General features: G+C 51.9%; 1 protein-coding gene across 1 annotated transcript; it reads left to right on the top strand.

Moving 5' to 3' along the window:
* Positions 1-4,070: 4,070 nt before the first annotated feature.
* Positions 4,071-19,459, top strand: Adra1d (adrenoceptor alpha 1D). Its single transcript, XM_051144666.1, has 2 exons — positions 4,071-5,568; positions 18,778-19,459. Exons 1-2 carry the CDS (start codon positions 4,476-4,478, stop codon positions 19,368-19,370), a joined length of 1,686 nt encoding a protein of 561 aa, XP_051000623.1. The 5' UTR covers positions 4,071-4,475; the 3' UTR covers positions 19,371-19,459.
* The last annotated feature ends 1,448 nt before the right edge of the window (positions 19,460-20,907 follow it).

Raw genomic sequence — 20,907 nt, 5'->3', positions numbered from 1 at the left:
AGTGGTCTGTCCTGAGACCCTAACCACGGAGCAACAGCGACTGGCGGATTTTAGAGCTTGTCAGCTAGTCTGGACAATCAGAAGACTCCAGGTGCAGTGAGAATCCCTACCTCGAAAATTAGAGGCTGGAGAGATGGGTCTGTGGTTAGGAGCACCGGCTGCTCTTCAGAGGACCAGGTTGGACTTTCAGCACCCACATATTGCCCCATAACCATCAGTAACGCCAATTCCAGTGCATTCAATACCCTCTTCTGACTTTTCTGGGCACTGAGTGCATAACAAAATATATATATATATATATGTACATATATAAAAACCTATATACATAAAAATAATTTAATTAAACAAATATTTTAAAAATAAATAAAATAAGCTACTAATAAAGTTATTCCAATGTCAACCTCCAGCATCCTTAAACATGCACCCATATGTGCACATACACACAGAGAGAGGCGAGGGGACCCAGTGACTGGCAATGGCCAGTTATCAAGCAAAATCAGCATTATTTGTCAAGTTGCAATCAATTAGGATAGCATAGCTTGTAATTTTACTGATTATCCAACAAGCACATCTGTTTCCGACATAACATGCACTTACTCTTCCATCTTAAAGGAGGCACTATTCTGCTGAACCACAAAGCGGGCTCTCCAGGGTTCACAGAACCAGCACTTTGCCCACAAGCCTCCTGGAGCTCACAGTGCTTTGAGAACCAGTGGGGAGGCTTGAAAGAGAGGACCAGAGGATCAGACTTAGGATTTTGCCCCAGTCCAGCCAACACGTTTCTAAGATGCACTTATCTGTGCTGGTTTTCTGGAAAGCCTTGCCTTGAAGCCAGAATGCCATTGCTTTACTCTGCTCTGGTCCGATTCCATTTGCCCTGTTGCTATAAAGAAGCCAATGGTCCCAGAGAATCTCTGAAGATCATACTGTAAGAAAAGTCCAGTATTTGCTTCCCAGGTAGGAGAAGTTCCTGTCAGAACCACTGCCCTAGGAAGGATGTGCTTCCTTAAGTCACACTTTCCCTGCCAAGGGCTCAGCTCTAATGGGTAGAGTCCAAGGAACGGTTGACAGGATGGGAGAAAAGTTCATGTCACATCATCACAACTGAGGCTAGCATTGTTACTGCCTGTTCTTATTCCACCATCTGCAACAGGGTGCTGAGGTCATCCATATACACATGGCATTTTCAGGAAATCCTCTAGCATTTCTATGGTCTCGCTTCCGCAGGCCAAGTAAGGGAGAACTGTTGAAGAATGAAGGACATCTTTCTGAAGATCTGTGCCTGCGCTCCTGTAAGCATACCAGATTGTGTGCCTGCATGAGCTTACGTGCACCATGTGTTGCCTGAGGAGGCCAGAAGAAGACATCAGATCCCCTGGAACTGAAGTTATATGTGATCAAGTGCCACTTGGGAGTAGGTGCTGGGAAGTGAACCTGGGTGCTCTGGAAGAGCAGAGATCACTCTGGACACTAGGGGTGACAGGAAGGTGAGACTGCAAGGAGCAGAAACCACTGCTTAGGTGAAGGATAAAGGTAGCTCAAGTCATAGCAGGAAAATAAGAGCTGCCCCTACCCCCCACCCCCTCACCTCCCACCGCCCCCACATCCAACCCCCCTTCCCCCCCTCCGGCCACCATCACCCCCCCCCCAGTAGGCAGCGAAGAACCTCAGCCTCATTCCCCCTTCAGCCTTGATCCATGAAAAGAATTCTGGAGGTTCTAGAGCTTTGGGGAAAAGAACAGGAAAGACAAGAGTCGCCAATTTCTGCCAGGCGGTGGTGGCGCTCACCTTTAATCCCAGCACTTGGGAGGCAGAGGTAGGTGGACCTCCATGAGTTCCAGCCTGGACTACAGAATAAGTTCCAGGACAGCCAGAGCTGTTACACAGAGAAACCCTGTCTCCAAACACCAAAAAGAAAAAAGAAAAAATGAGTTGTCAGTTTCCTGTATTAGCTTACCTGATGCTCAAATCCAGGCAGGGGCAGGGGTGACAGGGGCAGAGAGAAAGGACTCATCTCTCTCAGAAAGGAGGTCACAGCAGTGGAGGGGCTGGAATAAAGCCCAGCCATGGCACTCACACCCACATCTTTGCTTGGATCACTCACGGGCATTTCAACTTAAGTGTTCTAAACTCAACATCCCCAACCCTTATGGATTCCTTATGAATACAAAAACATCATCCTTCCAGTTTCCATAGCGGGAATCCTAAGTTCCTCTCCTGGCCAACTCCCTCGTACGAATCCAGCCAGTTCTGTGAATGCTTTTTGCTGATTTGGGTTTATAAACCTACCTGAGATCAGGCCCCGATCATCTCTCACTCCAATCTTCATTTCCATCCCAGTAATGTCTCCTGCCTGTCAATCATGTTAGCCTCTCTAAGTATGATTCTGCTTTGGGGGTAAGTCCCTAGCACACTTGGACATGTAGCTGTTCTCTCTCTCTCTCTCTCTCTCTCTCTCTCTCTCTCTCTCTCTCTCTCTCTCTCTCTCTCTCTCTCTCTTTCTCTCTCTCTCTCTCTAGATATAGACAGATAGATATCTATATAGACAGATAGATATAGATGATAGATAGATAGATAGATAGATAGATAGATAGATAGAAAGAAAGAATTGCAGTGACAACAACGGTGGTAGTCCCAGTAGTTGGTTTGGGAAGTGACTTCAGGAAACATGATGAGGTGCTTGTTTTTTAAACGTGGTGCTACTCTGAGTCTGGGCCACACACATGGCCCTGAGGTTTACCTGTGTTACACACAAATGTCAGAGTGCCCAAAATGACTCACGTTAGATTTGTGTTTCAGTCTTGCACCCGAGTAGACACTGTCCAGAGCAACTCGCTCTCCCCAAAATGGTTAGAGCATTCCCTCACCAAAACCCCTGGTCCAGGAACTCAGACTTCAGAAACATCCCAGATACATCCCATTCTGATTGGCCCGCTCTAATCATCTTTAGATGCTTCCTGCAGGGAGCTTTAACTTGCTTGGCGGAAGATGTAGTTCCAGGATAAACTGCTTGCCTAGCAAGTGCAAGATCCTGGCTCTTCAGCCCTTCAAATATATGTGGGGGGGGGGGCGTGTGCACAGGTACCGCCCCCACAGCACCACGAAATGATCTTCGGCCTCTCCCTGTTGGTCCTGGTAGTCAATAGGAGCTCCTCCTCCCCTCCGTTCCCCTCCTCTCCCCTTGCACCTCGGCTTCCTAGTTGTGACACATCCCCCTCTGCCCTCTCTTGCCGTGTTCAGATGGCTCTACTATCTCTTCTCCTCTGAGAAGTGTGAGCACTGTTTAGGTGGCGCTAACACAGGTAAGGGACTCTCTCATTTTCACACATGGAGAACTGAGGCACAAAGCGAATCAAAAGCCAATAAGGGCGGGGCCTGGATGGCAGAAGCAGACTACTCTCTCCCCCACCCCTTAACTACCCTGCAGTAACCTTTCCCACCCTCCAGAACTTGACCTTCTCTGCCCAGAGGGAGTCCCGAGTACTTCGAGTAGCAACAGGAAGATTTATTCCGACCTCTGATGCAGAGTAAAGTAACAAGTATTTTCAGCGTGTAGGGGCAAGGTCCTAAGGGCTGTAGCCTCACCATCTGGTCCTACATCAGTCACGCCCAACCTCAACCGTCAACCTCTTGACCCCTTCAGGGCCGCCATCGCACCATAGGGATTGTTGAGATCCTGGGCTGGCCAGCAGCCACAAAGAAAAGAGGAGGGACATCAGACACATCCAGGCGATCTCAAGAGGCAGCGCTGAACCTACAGAACCCGGGCTCTTGCTGCTCTCTGGCGGCAGAAGCCCGGACTCCGGAGCCCCACGGATGGCACCTTGTATGCTCCGCTAGAGAAAGGGCATGCAGAGAGTGACCGCAAGTCTAGAGAGAGGAAGGGAGGCAGCAAGACGCGGCTGGGGCAGAGAAGTGCCGGGGGAAGGCAAACGGAGGAAAGGAGGACAAGGGGACAGCTAGGACAGAAGGCGGTCGTGAGCACCGGCAGGAATCCCTGCAGCCGCTGGATGCACACACAGAGCCCCTTCTCTGGCCTTGGACAACAGCCTCAGCTAACGCCCCCCCCCCCTCCCTCCTGGCCGCCCCTCCTCCGTCCCGCCCCCGCGCAGAGTTCCTAGCGCTGCAGAGGGCGCCGGCAGCACCGCTGCTCCCGAAGCCGCTGCTCGCCGGCACACGCTTGGAGAGGGGATCAAGGAGCCTTGCCCTCACCCCGCCCCCGACTCCGCAGTCACCGCTAGAGCCGGTTCCCTTTCATCAAGGCTCCGGTTGGGACCTTCACAGCCGGGTGGCCTCCGCCCGGCTCGTCCTGCAGCACCGCTCCCCTACAGCCCCCTCTGCGTCCGGAACTTGGGCAGGACAGACCGGACTAGCGCGCCCGGCTGGCTCGGGCGCTGCGGCGATGCCTGCGGGCTCCCTCTCAGCCACTTGCTCGCCCTGCGCTTGGTCTCGGGCCCCGACGGCAACGCTGTGAGATGACTTTCCGCGACATCCTGAGCGTCACCTTCGAAGGACCCCGCTCGAGCAGTAGCACTGGGGGCTCTGGTGCGGGCGGTGGAGCTAGCACGGCCAGCCCTGAGGGTCCAGCGGTAGGCAGCGTGCCGGGGGCAACTGGCGGCGGCGCTGTGGTGGGAACCGGCAGCAGCGAAGATAACCAGAGCTCCACGGGAGAACCGGGGGCCACAAGCAGCGGCGAGGTGAATGGCTCAGCGGCCGTCGGGGGACTGGTGGTGAGTGCGCAGGGCGTGGGAGTGGGCGTCTTCCTAGCCGCCTTCATACTCACCGCTGTAGCGGGCAACCTGCTCGTTATCCTCTCGGTAGCCTGCAACCGCCACCTGCAGACGGTCACCAACTATTTTATCGTGAACCTGGCGGTGGCTGACCTGCTACTGAGTGCAGCTGTACTGCCTTTCTCAGCCACTATGGAGGTTCTTGGCTTCTGGGCCTTCGGACGGACCTTCTGCGACGTATGGGCCGCGGTGGATGTGCTATGCTGCACCGCATCCATCCTTAGCCTCTGCACCATCTCTGTGGACCGGTACGTGGGCGTGCGCCACTCGCTCAAGTACCCAGCCATCATGACAGAGCGCAAGGCCGCTGCCATTCTGGCTCTGCTTTGGGCGGTGGCCCTGGTGGTGTCCGTGGGACCGCTACTAGGCTGGAAGGAGCCAGTGCCCCCGGATGAGCGTTTCTGCGGCATCACTGAGGAGGTGGGCTATGCAGTCTTCTCTTCCTTGTGCTCCTTCTACCTGCCCATGGCGGTGATCGTGGTCATGTACTGCCGCGTGTACGTGGTAGCGCGCAGCACCACTCGGAGCCTCGAGGCAGGCATGAAGCGGGAGCCCGGCAAAGCCTCCGAAGTGGTTCTGAGGATCCACTGTCGCGGTGCAGCCACGAGCGCCAAAGGAACCCAGGGGACACAGAATAGCAAGGGCCACACCTTGCGCAGCTCACTCTCTGTGAGGCTTCTTAAGTTTTCCCGCGAGAAAAAGGCTGCCAAGACGCTGGCCATCGTCGTGGGTGTCTTCGTCCTGTGTTGGTTCCCTTTCTTCTTCGTCCTGCCACTGGGTGAGTGGTCCCCTCACATTAGACCCTTCCTTCCTTTCTGGCAAGTCCCTGGAAGGCTTAGATGACTGACTACGGAAGTTTAGAACTTCCTGGTTGCTTACTGTTGTAGGGTGAGAGCAAGGGAGTCTTGATACTTTCAGGTTTCCTTGTACGGGCTCCTACCCTTTGTAGTCATTACAAACCTGGGCCTTACTTTAGATCCTTGGAAATCTGGGCAAACATCTCCCTGTAGTATGTGGTCAGCAGGGAAGGTGACCCTTGCCCTCCCCGACATATATCCGTCTCTGGAAATAGATACATAGTGGGTGAGCCCACACACATCCATTCATTGACTTGCAGCAGACCCAGGCCAGCTACCTTGATTCTCAGCAGGCACCAGAATAGGCATCCCTTCGGTCTGCCCCCACTGGCATCTGTGAGAGCCCTGTGGGCTTTCCCTTCGAAATCTCCTCTCCTCTTGAAGGGGTTGCAGGAGGGGACTTCGGGGTGGGGGGGGGGGGGAGGACAGGATGAGAAGTCTGTTAAGTAGACAGTTACTATTGTTTATAGTCATTTACTGTGAACTAGTTCCCTCACAAGGGCCCTGCAGTGGCGGGGGGGGGGGGGGGGGGGGTCTAGGGGTAACAACTGTTCTCAGGGGATTTCTCCCACCCCTTGAGCCTCTCTGAAGGCCCTGGGGAAGGGTCCAAGCCCCCCACCAGCAGCTGTTGCTGCAGCAGCACAGAGAGGAGAAAGGGCTAGCATGTCTAAGGCTCTGCTCTGAGTCACATTGCCCATAGCTGCAACCCAGCAGGCAGGAGCAAGGCCTCGCCTCCCTTCCTCCCTCCCTACCCCCACCTGACTGACTGCTCTCTTGAGACTCACTCAGGAAGAAACAAGGGCCTCCCTCCTGCTCCCCTGCAAATCGTCACCACACAGCAGCCACAGTGACTTTGCTATAGCACAACGCAGCTGTGTCACTCTTCTGGGTGTTTTAGATTACTTGGGAACAAAATCCTTAGCTTTCGAAGGGTAGCCTTCAAGTTTATTGTTGCCCATACCAAAAGCAGGTCACTATTAGTGTTTACAGGAGAACCCCAGAACTGCAGGCATCCCCAACAGATGCTGTCCCCATCTGAAAGGGCCTGTTCCAGGAAGGGCTGCCTCTCTCTGTCCTGCCCTGACCCTCTCAGTGAGCTAGTTCCTTGCCAAGCCTGTCTTCTCATTCGATCTTCCCTCAGTCTGCACTCCCCACCCCAACCTCTCTTATCTAACTCCCAACTTGTGGGTCTCTGCTTAAGTGGCCCCTTTGGCTTGGGGTTTCACCTCCTCACTGGCTCTCCAGCTTTCCCTTTCAACTGCACCATTAAGGAACCCGTTGCACCCAGAATGGTGCCTGGCATATAAGGAGCGATACTCATCATTGGGGGCACAGGCTCTGGTGTCTGGCAGCTTGAGTTCAAATCCCAACCCTGCCCTTCACTACTGTAGCCTCTGGACCTCCTTTCTTCATCTTTAAGTGAGGATAGTGATAGTGGTGATAAGTCTGACCTCGGCAAGTGTTGTGAAAGCCAGTGACGTGTTGTGCATGAATGTGACTGAGGCATATGTGAACGTCACACACTGACCTGTGGGGGAGGGGGGGAATATATGCCCCACTTGAAAATCACCCAGCCAGAGTCTGCTTTGGGATTGGGCAATGTGAAAGCAACAAAGTTGGAGGAGGGGGCAGGAGAAAGATGATGCGCCAGCCTTTGCAATTGTGCGTACTCTCTCTCCCCGCCCCTACCCCACCTTGCTTCTCTCCAAGGCCCTTTCACTCCATCCCTGCTCTGGCCTTGCCTATGGAACCTGTTCAAAGGCACCGCATGCTCCTACCAGTGTGTGTGTCTTAGCTCACCTCAGTCACCACAGGGAATGCTCAGCCTGGGTAGGAAATGCTACCTCCCTTTTTTACATTTTCCTCTACTTTTCTTTACTTTTTTTTTTTTTTCTTCAGAATAATGCACAAATGAAGGGAAACTAATATACTAAGCACCCAGGGCCTGTGATCACCCACAATGAGCATATGCCGACTTGGATGTATCTACCATATATCCCTCCTCCTGCTGAACTCAATGCCCCACTTCCTCTTCCACCACCCCAGAGGTGATGCTGGCATTTATCAGCCCCATGTATCTGTTGACACCCTTACCACAAACATCTGCATTCATATGGAAGCACAGCATTGTTCTGTGCATCTTCAGAATCTGTACCAGTGCTGCCCGCTGTGCACATCTGCATTTATATCGATGCACAGCATTGTTCTGTGCATCTTCAGAATCTGTACCAGTGCCATCCACTGTGCACATCATTCTTCAGTCTGCAGTTTTTCATCCAACATTAATGTCCTTGAGATTCAGGCAGCGCGGGGCCATTATTAGTGCGTTTGAGAGCACTTCGTGGTGTGTTGATCTGGGCTCCTACTGAATGTTAGGTTTTTCTCATTTTTTTTTCCTGGTTAAAATCAACATAGCAAAAGACTGCTACTGTGAACTGAGGTCCAGATCACATGTTTCCATCTTCCAGGAAATCATCTCCAAATCTCCATGACCCTTGCCCCTTGTTGGCACGTACTGCTTTCTCTATCCCTGTATCTCTGCTGCTACTCTCACATGGTATGGGAGCCTTAGAGATGTCTATATCCGGCTCTGAGAAGGGATTGCATGGATGTATGAACATGCAATGCTATTAAGTTGTGTGTTTTAGGATGTACATGCCAGCTCAAACTCCTGGCAGAGCTTAACCCTGAGGAGTTGGCAATAATAAGCAAACAGGACAGATGCCAAGCAAGGAAACAGAATATTCCATTCTGCCCTGCGTAGTTTGGAGGGCAAAGAGGAGGGCAGAGGCTGCTGTGGGAGCGAGAGCCGGGAGGCTGTTGAGTCAGGAAAGGGGCCAGGAGTCACCGACACTCCAGAGGCTTGTGAGGAAAGAGGCGCCCTTGAACAAACATGCTGAGCTGGCCTTCAGGGGCCAGCGTATCTTATCTCGGAGGTGCTAGGATAAAGGCTATATATAGGGGATTTGGGCAGGGAGGTTTTGGGTGAGGATGCTTGCAGGAGCGCGGGGTGTAGTCTCCCAGGAAGACATCAGAAGGATGGGAGCCAGGGCAGCACCTGATTAGAGAGGACCAGAAGGACATCAAGAAAGGCAGCTGCAAGAAGACAGGGTACAGCTACCCAAGTGGGAAGCCTCCAGATGCACTTGAGTGTGCCAGCTGTGACCAGCACCAGACACAGACACACTGGGAAGGATTGATGTGCATCCGCAAAGGCATGGCTATGGAAATGAAAACAGCCGTACAGCCACTATCTGGGTACCACTAAGCAGCCCACAGTGCCCTCACACACACCTCTCATACCTTTTTTTTTTTTTTTTTTTTTTTTTTTCAGTGATGAGAACTGAGCCCAAGCCATGTCCTCCACCTCCACCACTGAATTATACCCCAGGGTTCCATCACTGATCTCTGAATGCCACCACCACCCAGAATAGTCTCAAGAGGCTGTGACAGAAGTTCACACAATCTATCCAACCCACATGGCCCCACTCCAGCCATCTGGGAGCCATAACTGGGTCTCTTTCACAGTGCTGGCCTGCCTCTGTGGTAAAGAGAATATCTCTGACCCTCACACTTAGTTCATAGATTATCCCAATGCATTATGCTGTCAGCATTCCTTGTGTGTCACAGTGGGAGGGCTGAGGAGTGTTACCACGGATACACAGAGGAGTAGCTATGTTGGTGGGGTGCCCAGCCTTGACAGACATGGAATGGGTAGTTCTATGAGAAAACAGGTCCAGGGAGGAAGCCCAAGGGGAAGAACAGAGAAATAAACCACTAATTCATAGACTAGACTACTATACAGCAAGGAAAAATAACAGTCTACTGGGCAGAGTAAACCAGATCAGGAACATAAAGAGTGTTTCATATGCTTATATGTGTACATTCAAAAACAGGCAAATCCAATCAATGTTTGTTTGTTTCTAGTTTTATCAGAATAGTGGTTGCCCTTGTGTGTGTGGAAGAGTGGGGACAATGAGTGCCAACCGGAAGCAAGTGCTAGAACTTTCTGTGATGCTAAAGATGGCCCGTGTCTTGCTCAGGGACAGATGCAAATGTCGGCATCTTGTTATATACTTAAGGCTCACACATTTACGTTAGTGTATACAAGTCCAAAATTTGGTCTGTGGCTTTGTGGCACCTTATGCAGAGTAGGTGCCCAGCAAACTTGTGCAGCTCAGGGAAGTGACAGAACCCATGTCTTTGCATGCCCTGTATGCCAAAGGTCTGGGTGGCACAGAACAGTCCTGGGTTTTATTTTATCGGAGCATTATGACATTTGTCATTTATTTTATACTAAAATCATAGATGTGCCCACATTATTAACTATAGGGACAGTGTGGCCCAGCTGGTGCTGAGCACTTGTCATCATCTTACCAGGCTGAAGCTTTAACAGCTCCGTTTGGGAAACTGAGGACCCAAAAGGGACATCCATTCTCTGGAAGCATTCTAGTGCCGTGATAATGCCTCGGTTTTTAGGCATCTGTGCTGTTGTGTGATGCCTCACAGGTTTTGTGCCTGACCGCAAATTGTCTTCAGAAACCTCTGAGAAGCCTTCAGGATTCGAGTGTGTCCTTGCTCTCTACTCTACTGAGAGCGTCAGGCTCAGCTTGTACTTTTGCAGCCCCAGGCCTGGCATTCACTATTTCTGATTTATTGGGAGATGGCAGTGAGCAGACCACAATGCAAGCTCTCAGCTGCTGACTAACACTGTCTTCTAAATCGTCATCAGCTCCAGTTCAGGTTCAAGTTCAGGAGAAAGAAATTCAAGAACTTTAGGGAACCCCAAAACAGTTATACCTAAGTGTTACGGTCACAAGCTGCCTCCCCCACTTTCACTCCTGGTCTAGTCACCATTGTCCTGAGGCTGATCAATGATGGCACCTCACCCTCCAGACTGGATTGACGTCTCTTCTCCTCTGTCCTGTTAGGGCCATGGTTGAGCCCCTGTGCCCACCTTGGCCCTCTCCGTCCAGTCTCAGCAGATGGCTGTGTCTGAGTCCATCTGTTCTGTCCTCCATCCTTGGCTCCCATTATGTCGAGCTCAGCCTCAATCTAGTCCTAACCTCCCTCCCTGTCTTTAAATCTGCCTCCCATTCCTGCAAGGCAACCAATCCCATGATTTAGCCCTTTATTAGCGCTGAGAACCTTTAACTCCCTCCTGTCTCTTAATCCTGTGACTCTCAGATCCAGAATTGGGCCCACCATTCTCCCATGCAGTTCAGTGGTATGTTGATAAATGCATTCTCATTGGCTCTGGGATGAGACTGATTTGTAACAGATGCTACAAATGGGCAGATGCCCGTTCCTGTGGTGTAAATATTCTCATCATAGTCAATTGTCATGTCACCGAGAAACACAGCCACTCAGCTTATAAAACCCCTGCAAATGGAACAATTAGGCTCTCAAGAGCGAGTACAAGCCATTTGGCTGAGCATACCAAAGAGGTATCAAACTCTACATAGGCGTCTGCCCAGGGGCAGCCTCGGGCGTCCACAGGGGCCCTTCTACGTTCCCTTTAGCTCTTATTCTCCTAAGTTCTTTCCTTTCTGGTGGATTTGCTTCTACCAGTCATTGCCTTCGCTATCCTCCATCTCCCTTCATATGCCCTACACAAAGACCTACCTAGAGATGTCTTAAGATGTCCCCCCTCAGTACGATGGCCTCCTTGGCCCTACCCTAACTCACCCTACCACATCACTTCTATGTTTCCTCCCTGATAGCTACTTGCGAAACATCCCTTGTCACTTACTTCGTAAAGAATATTCTGGTATTGGCCAGCAATGCCTCAGCCCACTCCGGGTAACTCTTGCCATATAGGCCTCTCTCCCCCAAGGCACATACATCTGCCTTTGGCACTGTCACCAGTGGCAAGCCAATAGGCACACTCCAGGGTGCTCTCAGGTGCTTTCATCCCCTCTTGTATGTCAGCCTTCCATCTTGGACTCTCGGCATCCCCCGGACCTTACCCTGCATGGACACTCCTCCGGTGGTACCCCCAGCCTCCTTCAGGGGCCCTTCTTCCCCCTTCTAACCCCCATTAAAGTTCAGGTCCACAGTCCAGACCCTCAGAGCGCATTAATTTCCTGTCTTGCTGTAACGAATAATCATTGACTTAGTGGCTTAAAATGAGTCATCTTCAGGGTTGGAAGGTCAAAAGTCCTCAAATCAAGGTCCTGGCAAGGGTGTCTTCCTAGGGGACCTAGGGGGAAGATGTTTGCTGACCTTCTCCACCTCTGAGACATCTTTGTTCCCTCCTCTGTGCAGGAAGGAAGTTCTGTAGTGTCCACCATCACACTGCCCTCTGACTGGGGACCCTTGTACCATATGACTTAACTGAATCCACCATGGAAGGCCTGGACATCCTGGGGGCCCTCCTTCCATCTGCTGCACACCAACACCCTGAAGCACTCACTACCTTCCCTTCGCCATTCCACTCCCCTGAGCCAGCTACTTAACCATCGTCCCACATGGCAAGTGGCATCTCTGTATCCTCTGGTGCCCACAGCCTGAGCATCAGCCTCACCCCCGCCCCCCAGCCAGCCACTCGGCCTATTGAGCATCTCTCTCTTCAGCCTGTCTCATTTCCTCATTCCCAGTGCCCTGCCTAAGCAAATCAGCCAATGAATAACACATGTCCTCTATGCTGGCTACTGTCACCTTCCTCACAGGAGCTGACCCTCCTGACTGCCACCAGCCCAGTGCTATCAGCATCTCTGTTGTACGTGAGAGAGAGAACTGACACAGGAAAGGTGAATAATGTGACCAAAGTTCCTAGCTCACTCAAGGCCAGCCTGGTCTACAAAGCAAGTCCAGGCCAACCAAGGCTACACAGAAAAACCCTGTCTTGGGGGGGAAAAAGTTCCCAGCTCACTTGGTGTAAGGTTTAGCATTGGAACCAAGGCACTTTGTCCCCAGTGTCCTTGTTATTGCTTGTCAGTCTGTAGGCCTATTTTCAGCACTAAACATCACCCAGCCCCTGAAACCCTCTGCACAAATTGACCAGATGTCCTTCTGCACTGCGCTGCTGGTAATGAGGAAGACCTGAGCATGGCCACAGGACGTGGCTTCTTCCTGAGTGGCCTGGGCTCTGACAGGCTAAAGCTGAAACCCCGTAGTCCTTGAGTTAAGCCCTGGGTGAGTGGAAGAGTTGCCTTCCCCAGTTTGCCCGTGATGAACTAGAAGAGATGTTGGCGCTATGATTGGTCAGTGTCCAGGTTGCTCAGTGCTGGGACTCTCACCCATGGGGACCACTTCCAGGGGGAACCTTCTGTCCTAGGTAAAAGTTTCTATGCTGCACAGACCCAAGAGCACTGCCAATGTGGTCCAAAGAGGATCCTACTAGGAGTAAGTCCCGCCTGGCTGAGTAGGGGCCACTGGACAGACTTGCAGCCCCTACTACACAACATTTATGAGGCCACAGATTGGAGCAGGGGAGATGAGTAAGGAAGTGACACAGAGGGGGGAAGAAATGGAAGAGAATGGGAGAGTAAAAGAGACAGGAAGAGGACTGAGGAGCATTGCTGAACTCTGAGGGCTGATCTACCACGTCTTATGTCCCTCAGGCCATAATGAAGGCCAAGTGTCTCTGCCAGCTCCAGGAAGCCCAGGCAGTCCTGAAACAGGCAATCCTGTGGCCTAGCAGAACATCTGACCCACTCCTGATCCATCTCCAACAAGACTCTTGTCACGTGACCCTTCACCATGGAAAACTGGCAGCTCCCTCAATGTGTCCTTCCATGTCCTCTTAATCTATATGGGGTCCGGTTCTTACTTAAGACACCTCTTCCTGACAGCCTTCCATGATTATTTCTTTCTCTTTGTTGTTGTTGTTGTTTTTTGTTTGTTTGTTTGTTGTTTGTTCTTCGAGACAGGGTTTCTCTGTGTCACTCTGGCTGTCCTGGACTCACTTTGTAGACCAGGCTGGCCTCGAACTCAGAGCGATCTACCTGCCTCTGCCTCCCAAGTTCTAGAACTAAAGGCATGCATCACCACATGCAGTTCCATGATTATTTCTAATTCTAAGTGGACTTGTTTGGTTTTGTTTTTCACTCTCTCCCTCCCTTCCCTCTCATCTGCAGTCATCTGAACTTCCTGGGCTTTTTCTCCAAACTGTGAGGTATTCTTGCTGCCTCATACTCCTGCCTTTACCTAAAATTTACTTTCCCAAGGTGAATTTCTAACTCCCTCCTTATAAGGTCCTCCTTACAGGTCCTCAGTTCAAGTATTCCAGCAGAGAGGTTTGTCTGACTGTAAGGGACAGAGGCCCAGAATCTCCTGAGGAGGAAGGACTGTGTGTACCAGTGTGTAAGAGCCACCAAATGGCCGGCTCAGGAGCTAGGAGATAGAGGGCATCTGGGGTTTGTATTTCTTCTCTCCTGACCCTACTAGGGAGAAGAGACATGACTATCAGAAGATGGTGGATTTTTACCTCCTTGTATCTCTCAATCAGAGGAATAGCATGCTGTCCACAGAGATCACTAGTGGAGGAAGGAAAAAAAGCAGGAGGTAGGGTAAACAGTTTGCTATCTCATGGCCAGCTACAACTTATGCTCGGGGCTGGCTGTGAATTCTGACAACCTGCCAAGGACACGTTCCTTTCTGGGGATGCCAGAAGAGGCTGTTAATCACAGAGCCTGCCCTTCGCCCTCAGAGATACCCACGATCTCCAGGGCTTGGCCTATTTGCTCTTCTCCCTCTCGGCCTTGCCCCAAATCCCAGCAGCTCCTCCTTGACCTGACTTTCTGCTCCTTGGGAGACAGAACTGGCCTGGCATAAACCAGGCTGCAAGGAGCTCCTGCCTTCATTTCCCCAGTGTGTGCCAGGCTGGGCCAGCCAGCACATTTTTTTGCCTGCTGACCAGGCAGGTGCTTTTCTGACCAGCAATGTGCAAGTTGCAGGACACTAAGCTAGACCTCTTACACTGCATCAGTATTAATCAGCATTAGCATTGCAGTCTCAGTGACAAATCCTAAGACGGCTAACTGAAAAAGAGAGAGAGCTTCCTTTTGGGTCACTGTTTGGGAGGATGCAGTTTGTGATTGGTTGGCCCATTGTTTGGGGGCAGGTGGTGAGGCAGCACGTCATGGCAGCAGCAAGTGGCTGGGATGCAGAAGAGGAGCGAGACTCCCAGTGACCTAAAATCCTGCTCCTTAGAGGTTCCACCATCTCCCAGAAGCTGCGGGGACTAGGGACACACCTTCAGCTCATGGGTCTTCCTGAAGCTAACAACCCTCAAACAGAATTTGTGGGAAGGCAGGTGGGAGCAACCAAGCCAGCTGTATAGAAACCAAGCAGCAGTGGGGATGAGGAGCTAGAGGGAGAGCCCAAGTAGGAGGACCTGCTTGTGGCTAAATGCGAAACGGGCGGAAGGCACTACGTAGGAAGGCGTAGGAAGAACATTCTGGGACAGCTATGCATAACAGCAAAGCAAGAGAAGGAAGCCCATCATAAGCACAGCCGCAGGGCAGAGTGGCCACATGGCTCATGCAAAAACACACATCAGATGGAGAGTGCTAGAGTAGGGCCGTGGCATGGGCGGGGTGAGAGAAAGGCAGAGACTACAGCAGGACAGCCCACAGTAGCCTCCTTGGAGGAAAAACAAAACAAAACAAAACTTCTAAAGTAAGTTTACCCTGCGGGACTTCGTGCCTGCAAGAAATCAGAGGATAATATTGAGGATGGGAGAGGAAGCCCACTAAAGCCCAGGAGAAAGGTACCCTAGTGTCGAGAGTAGCCTTGGCTCCAAGACTCCCACACACCCATTGAGACTTTCATAGTCTTAACCTGTGCTGTGTAACTATAACAAAACAACTGAGGATAGTTGCCTTATAAAGAAAAAAGAGCTTTATTTGCCTCACGGTTCTAGTAGCTGGGAAGCCCAGACCATATCAGCATCAGTGTCTGGGAAAGGCTCATGGAAGCATCACAGTGTCTCCAGGAAGAGAAGCAAGAAGAGACGGCCGTGTATAGAAGGAACAGGTACTCGAGGTGGTCTTGCTTATATCCCACTGCTGTGAGAACTATGCTAGCCTCACAAGACCTGGCCCACTCCCACCAGACAGCGTTAATCCATCCACGAGAGCGGAAGCCACCACAACCGACCTACCTTCCATTGGGCCCCACGTGTTACACATTGCAAATTAAGCTTCCACAGCACCCGTGACAGAACTGCTGCTCTGAGGAGGGATGAGAAAGCAAAGCAGCTGGTGGGTCCACCAGCTGTCTCTGGCCGACCAGAGGGGGATGGCGATGGCTGAGAAGGATTTGTCCCTGCAGCACTGTCCCTGCAAGTGCCCATCTGCAAGGGTCTTGGAAACAGTTCTCCATCTCACACTGGAGGGATGTGCCAACATCACCTCAGACCCCAGAGATGCTTGCAAGGTGTGTGAGCTGCAGAGAAAGTAATGGAGAATAGGCAAGCAGAGGGGGAGGGGAGAGGGAGGGAGGAAGGGGGAGGGAGGGAGAGGCTGGAGCACTCCAGGCAGAAGTGGCACAAGGTCCTCACCTGCCTTCTGAGACCACGACAGAATCTGTCTCCTAGGACCTGCTTGCCATGAAATGCAACCTGCAGCAAAGATGCCCGGATTTTCTAAGCAATAGGTCTGCACACACCGTGGCCAGCAAAAGAGTAACAACCAGTTGTAACAAAGGCAGTGGGACCCGTCTTTGTCTCTCAGACCTTCAGCTTGCACAGGCTCACTCCGACGTGCCTGCTTGCATCGCTTACCCAGGGGCATCCCTAACATACTCACCCTTGCAGTCCATCCGTGAAGCAAGCGGAAAATGGGGGGGGGGGGGAGAGCAATAGCAGCTGAAGATGGTGGAGAGAAGAGTGATGGATACCCACACCCCTCCCCGCTGCTGGAAAAGCCCCTTTGGGACTAAGCTTCAGGCTCCCTCATTAGCATCTGATTTACTGGCATGCCTCCCCTGTGTCCCTGTGTCTGTACCTACCTATGGTGTTTCTTCCCAGGCTTAAGGCTTGCCCTTGAACCCTGTGCCAGAGCTGCCTTCTGGGAGAACCTCAGACCTCAAGGGAAGCAGAAGGCAACGCAGTTGGGGCTGGAAGGCTGCCTTTGAATCCCAGCCCCTTCGTGTGTGAGGAATTCCCCATTCCAGGAAGACTCTGCACACATTGGTTGTGCATAAATTAAAGTATCAATGTTTGCAGTAAGCCTGGGGCAGTACTAAAACATGTCATGTTGTCCACAAATCGGAATAAAAACCAGGCTGGCAACAACCTCTGGGAAGCATAGTCCACTGATGTGTCACCCACAGCTAAATAGGAAAGACTGTAGTCTGAGTCAGAGTGTTATTTCCAGCGTCTGGCTTGACTTTACCCGCAGTTGAGGGATGCTATTCTTGGGAGCTATCTTCCTGCAGGGCAGGGTCCTTCTGGCATTTTGCAGGGACTGCCTAACCCCTCTCCCGGGAGAAATCAGCCCTACTGAGCCCCAGTATCCACAAACCCACTATATTTCAGCTACCATTTCTGACTACTCTCTAGAGATAGACAGTAGGTCCCTTCCCAGGGCTGTGGTACCCTCTCTGAAAAGCCACAGAAAGGGATGAGTAGATACCAGGGGTTGGGGGGGGGGGGTGAGTGGAGGGGGTGAAGGGAGGTGAGAGGCAAGGGGGGGTGGTTGGTTGGTTTGCTTTCTGTCCTGGGAATTGAACCGGGGGCCCTGGGATGAGGTATGAGTTCTCTAACCCTGATCTATACTCCCAGCCCAACCTGTTTAGATTAAAATCCTGCTAAGCACTGAGCCCCGAAATTTGTGAACCTGCATGAGATCCCATCCAGAGAAGCATTGTTGTCTCCCGGTTCACAGTAGCTTGCTGAGGGCAGCATGAGCAAGATTGTAAAAGCCTGGGCTGAGTGGTGGGTGCTGCCCTCTCCTCCTTCCACCATCTCTAAGCACCAGGAACTGTTTCTCCACGTGGGTAGCAGGTGATATGCAAGGCAGTTAACACGTGGAGCATAGTGTCTCTGCTCCCCAACCCCCACCAACTCCCCCTCTCTGCCCCAGGCAGTGGGAGTACACTGCCCTTATTTGGGGAAATCAAAGGCTGAGAGAAAAGGCCATAATTTGTCAAGGAATCCCACTCCTGGCCCTCTCTGGCTCATGGTTGTGTCTAGAATAAAGCATCTGGGCCCCCAGCTTTTGCTGAGGATAAGGCAGGTGAGAAAGCAGCCTCTAGGCTGTATGTCTGCACTCGGTCCCCTTTTCCTGAGAGTGGCTCCCTCAGAGTCCTGCTGGGAATACTAAAGGAGAGGTTTGTGGAAAACAGGGTCTTAGTGCCTGCCCACCTGCATGGTGTTCTCTCCCTGGACTCAAAGCCATCCCAGAAACTTTCTCACCACTTCCCTGGGACAGCCCTGCTGGCCTGCATTTTGACAGCCATGGGTATTGTGCTCTTGAAACTTAATTCTCTCACCAGCTTAAAATGACCCAGGGTTTCTAACCCGTCTGAGATGGTTGGAAGCCATCACTGAGCATGCCCTTAACCCAGTGCTTCAGTGGCAGTCACGTGGTCACCCAGAGCCAGCATGACTCCTCCAGAGTACCCAGAAGTGGATAAACTTTGGTCACCCCTTAACTCAGGCTTCTTGCCAGTAGGGGACGATGCAGAGACTGTGTGCCACAAAACACTGTACAACAGATTGCAAATTAACTCATTTTGTTGAAAAAAGGTATTGTTGCAGAATTGTGCTTCCACATTGCCTTATGGAACAAGACCGGCTGGTGGCTTCTAGAAACTGCCCTCTAAAGAGCTGGGGAACATAAAGAGACCTCCACACAGTCGGCAGTAACTGGGCTCCATAGTAAAGACAAGCACAGTAGAGAAACAGCAGTTACTTGTGGTTTGATCTCTTTCTGGTCCTGATTTGTTGCAGGTGCCCAAATAGCTTTCTATCAGGTCGGACTAAGAAAATAGGAAAATGATTCTTTTTTTCCTTATCTATGTTCGCAGAGACATACACTCACACACCCCTTGAGCTCCTACCCCCCCACACCCCCACCCGTGACTCTCAGCTTCTGAGGGAGGGAACAGTCCTTTGTCAACCTTACCCCACCCCCCCCCCCACCCCATTAGTTAACTAGCCGGGTCTCTATTCCCTGCAGGTTCTCTGTTCCCGCAGCTGAAGCCATCAGAGGGCGTCTTCAAGGTCATCTTCTGGCTGGGCTACTTCAACAGCTGTGTGAACCCGCTCATCTACCCCTGCTCCAGCCGCGAGTTCAAGCGCGCCTTCCTCCGCCTCCTGCGCTGCCAGTGTCGCCGCCGCCGCCGCCGCCTCTGGCGCGTCTACGGCCACCACTGGCGAGCCTCGACCGGCGACCCCCGTTCCGACTGCGCCCCCAGCCCTCGCGTTGCGCCCCCTGGGGCCTCCTTGGCCCTCACTGCACACCCAGACCGGGGCTCCGCAGAAGCGCCCGAGGCGCAGGCTCCGGTCTCAGGCCGTCGAAAGGCAGCCTCCGGCCTCCGAGAGTGGAGGCTGCTCGGGCCACTGCAGAGACCTACGACCCAGCTGCGTGCAAAGGTGTCCAGCCTGTCTCACAAGATCCGCTCTGGGGGCGTGCGGCGCGCGGAGGGTGCGTGCGCCTTGCGCACGGAGGTAGAGGCAGTGTCCCTAAGCGTTCCACAACGTGGTGCAGAGGCTGTCATCTGTCAGGCTTATGAGCCGGCCGATTACAACCTCCGGGAGACTGACATTTAAGGACCGAAACCCAGGCTGGGGAATGTGCTGGGGCCCAAGGATAGGTGTTTTGTGGGATGCTGCCTTCGGGTCCAAGACTCTGACGGGGTGGCTGCTTCATCTTACCCTAAAGCAACCGGAGCTGGACCTGGGGTCGGAGCACTTCGAAGATGGTGGGTTATGGCGCCCCCTGCTGGCCATAGGTGTCCAGAGCTCTTCCTGGAAGAGCATGGATTCGCTCTTCTTATCCAGTCTGAGAAACTGCTTAGTCTGCCGGCCCTGAAGTCTAGGCAAGAGACTTTAGGTTTGGCCACAAGCCTTTGAGGGAGGAAGAGGTACAGACTCTTCTTGCTTTGCAGCTCCCAAGGAAAAGATCAGTGGACGCTTTCTACTCCTTACTGCCATCTGGAGTAAGTCAGGAAGTCCTACCATAGGACCTGCCACACAGTGAGCTTTGGTGGATGCCTGCCATACCAATCTGTTTTTTTTTTTTTTTTTTTTTTCACCCTAGGCCCACTGCTCCCTTCCCCACACTCCTGACCTGTATGTACCCTTCACCAGTCCGGTCCCAGCCCTCACCATTTGCCCCAGGGGTCTTACTGTTTACACTCTGTACATAGCTCGTTGTGCCTGTCTGTGCCCATCACTTCTCACTGGGATTCCAGGCTACTGACAAGGGGAGTCTTATTTTTCATTTTGAAACCTATTTATTGGTAAGAGTACTTATATTTTGTTCAGATTGTGCAAATTGTCCATCTTTGGCCTGTAATTCAGAGAGAGCCTCCTCCTTCTGAGATCCTTAGACCGCCGCAGGGTAGTCTTACGACTCTCTTGCTGGTTTGTGTCTAGGTCAGAAACATTTGGGGAGGTGGTCCTCTCTCCTTCGTCCATGGGGTCACTACCATCCTTGGATCTTTTAGCAAGACTAAAGGACTTTGGAGTTTTGTTGGCTTATGAAAGTCACATAAGCACAAACTTTCTTTTTGTCACCTCCCCTGTCCCCTCCAGATGCATCTGTGATGTTCTGGGGGCCTCATGAAACATACTGTCCACCAGAGCAACTGGTAAGACATTACATGACAGGATAGACACGCCCGGGCAGACAAGCGTTGAGAAAACCCACGCCTTGGAGTCCTGTTCCTTAGCTCTCTCTGAGTAAAGGCATACGTCCCATGGATCATCAGCAATTTAGTCTCTACAAAGAAAACGCCAGCCACCCTTACCCAGCCTACACGGGAGTGATGGCTGTGAGCAATGGGCCCTTAGAAGGACAGCTAGCTAAACAGTATCCTGAAACTGGAAGTGCCAGTTACGGGCGCCAACACGGGTGGGTAGTCGGCCTGAAGCATCACCACGGTCCAAAGCCTTTGCTAGCTAATTTTACAAGGTTAAAAAAGGAAATGGTAGCAGGGATTAGGAGGAAATGGTTTACAAAGAGATCTGGGATCTGGATTTTGCAAAACTACTCTCCCCTAAGCACCCAGTGACAGAGGAGCAGTTACACCAGGTGTTGGGAATATACATTTACACATACGTGAGATACACACACATACACACA

This window comes from Acomys russatus, chromosome 4, assembly GCF_903995435.1.
Source record: "Acomys russatus chromosome 4, mAcoRus1.1, whole genome shotgun sequence".
Classification (NCBI taxonomy): Eukaryota; Metazoa; Chordata; class Mammalia; order Rodentia; family Muridae; genus Acomys; species Acomys russatus.
Note: the sequence above shows the minus strand (reverse complement) of the source record. Positions and strands in the feature narration are given on the sequence as shown.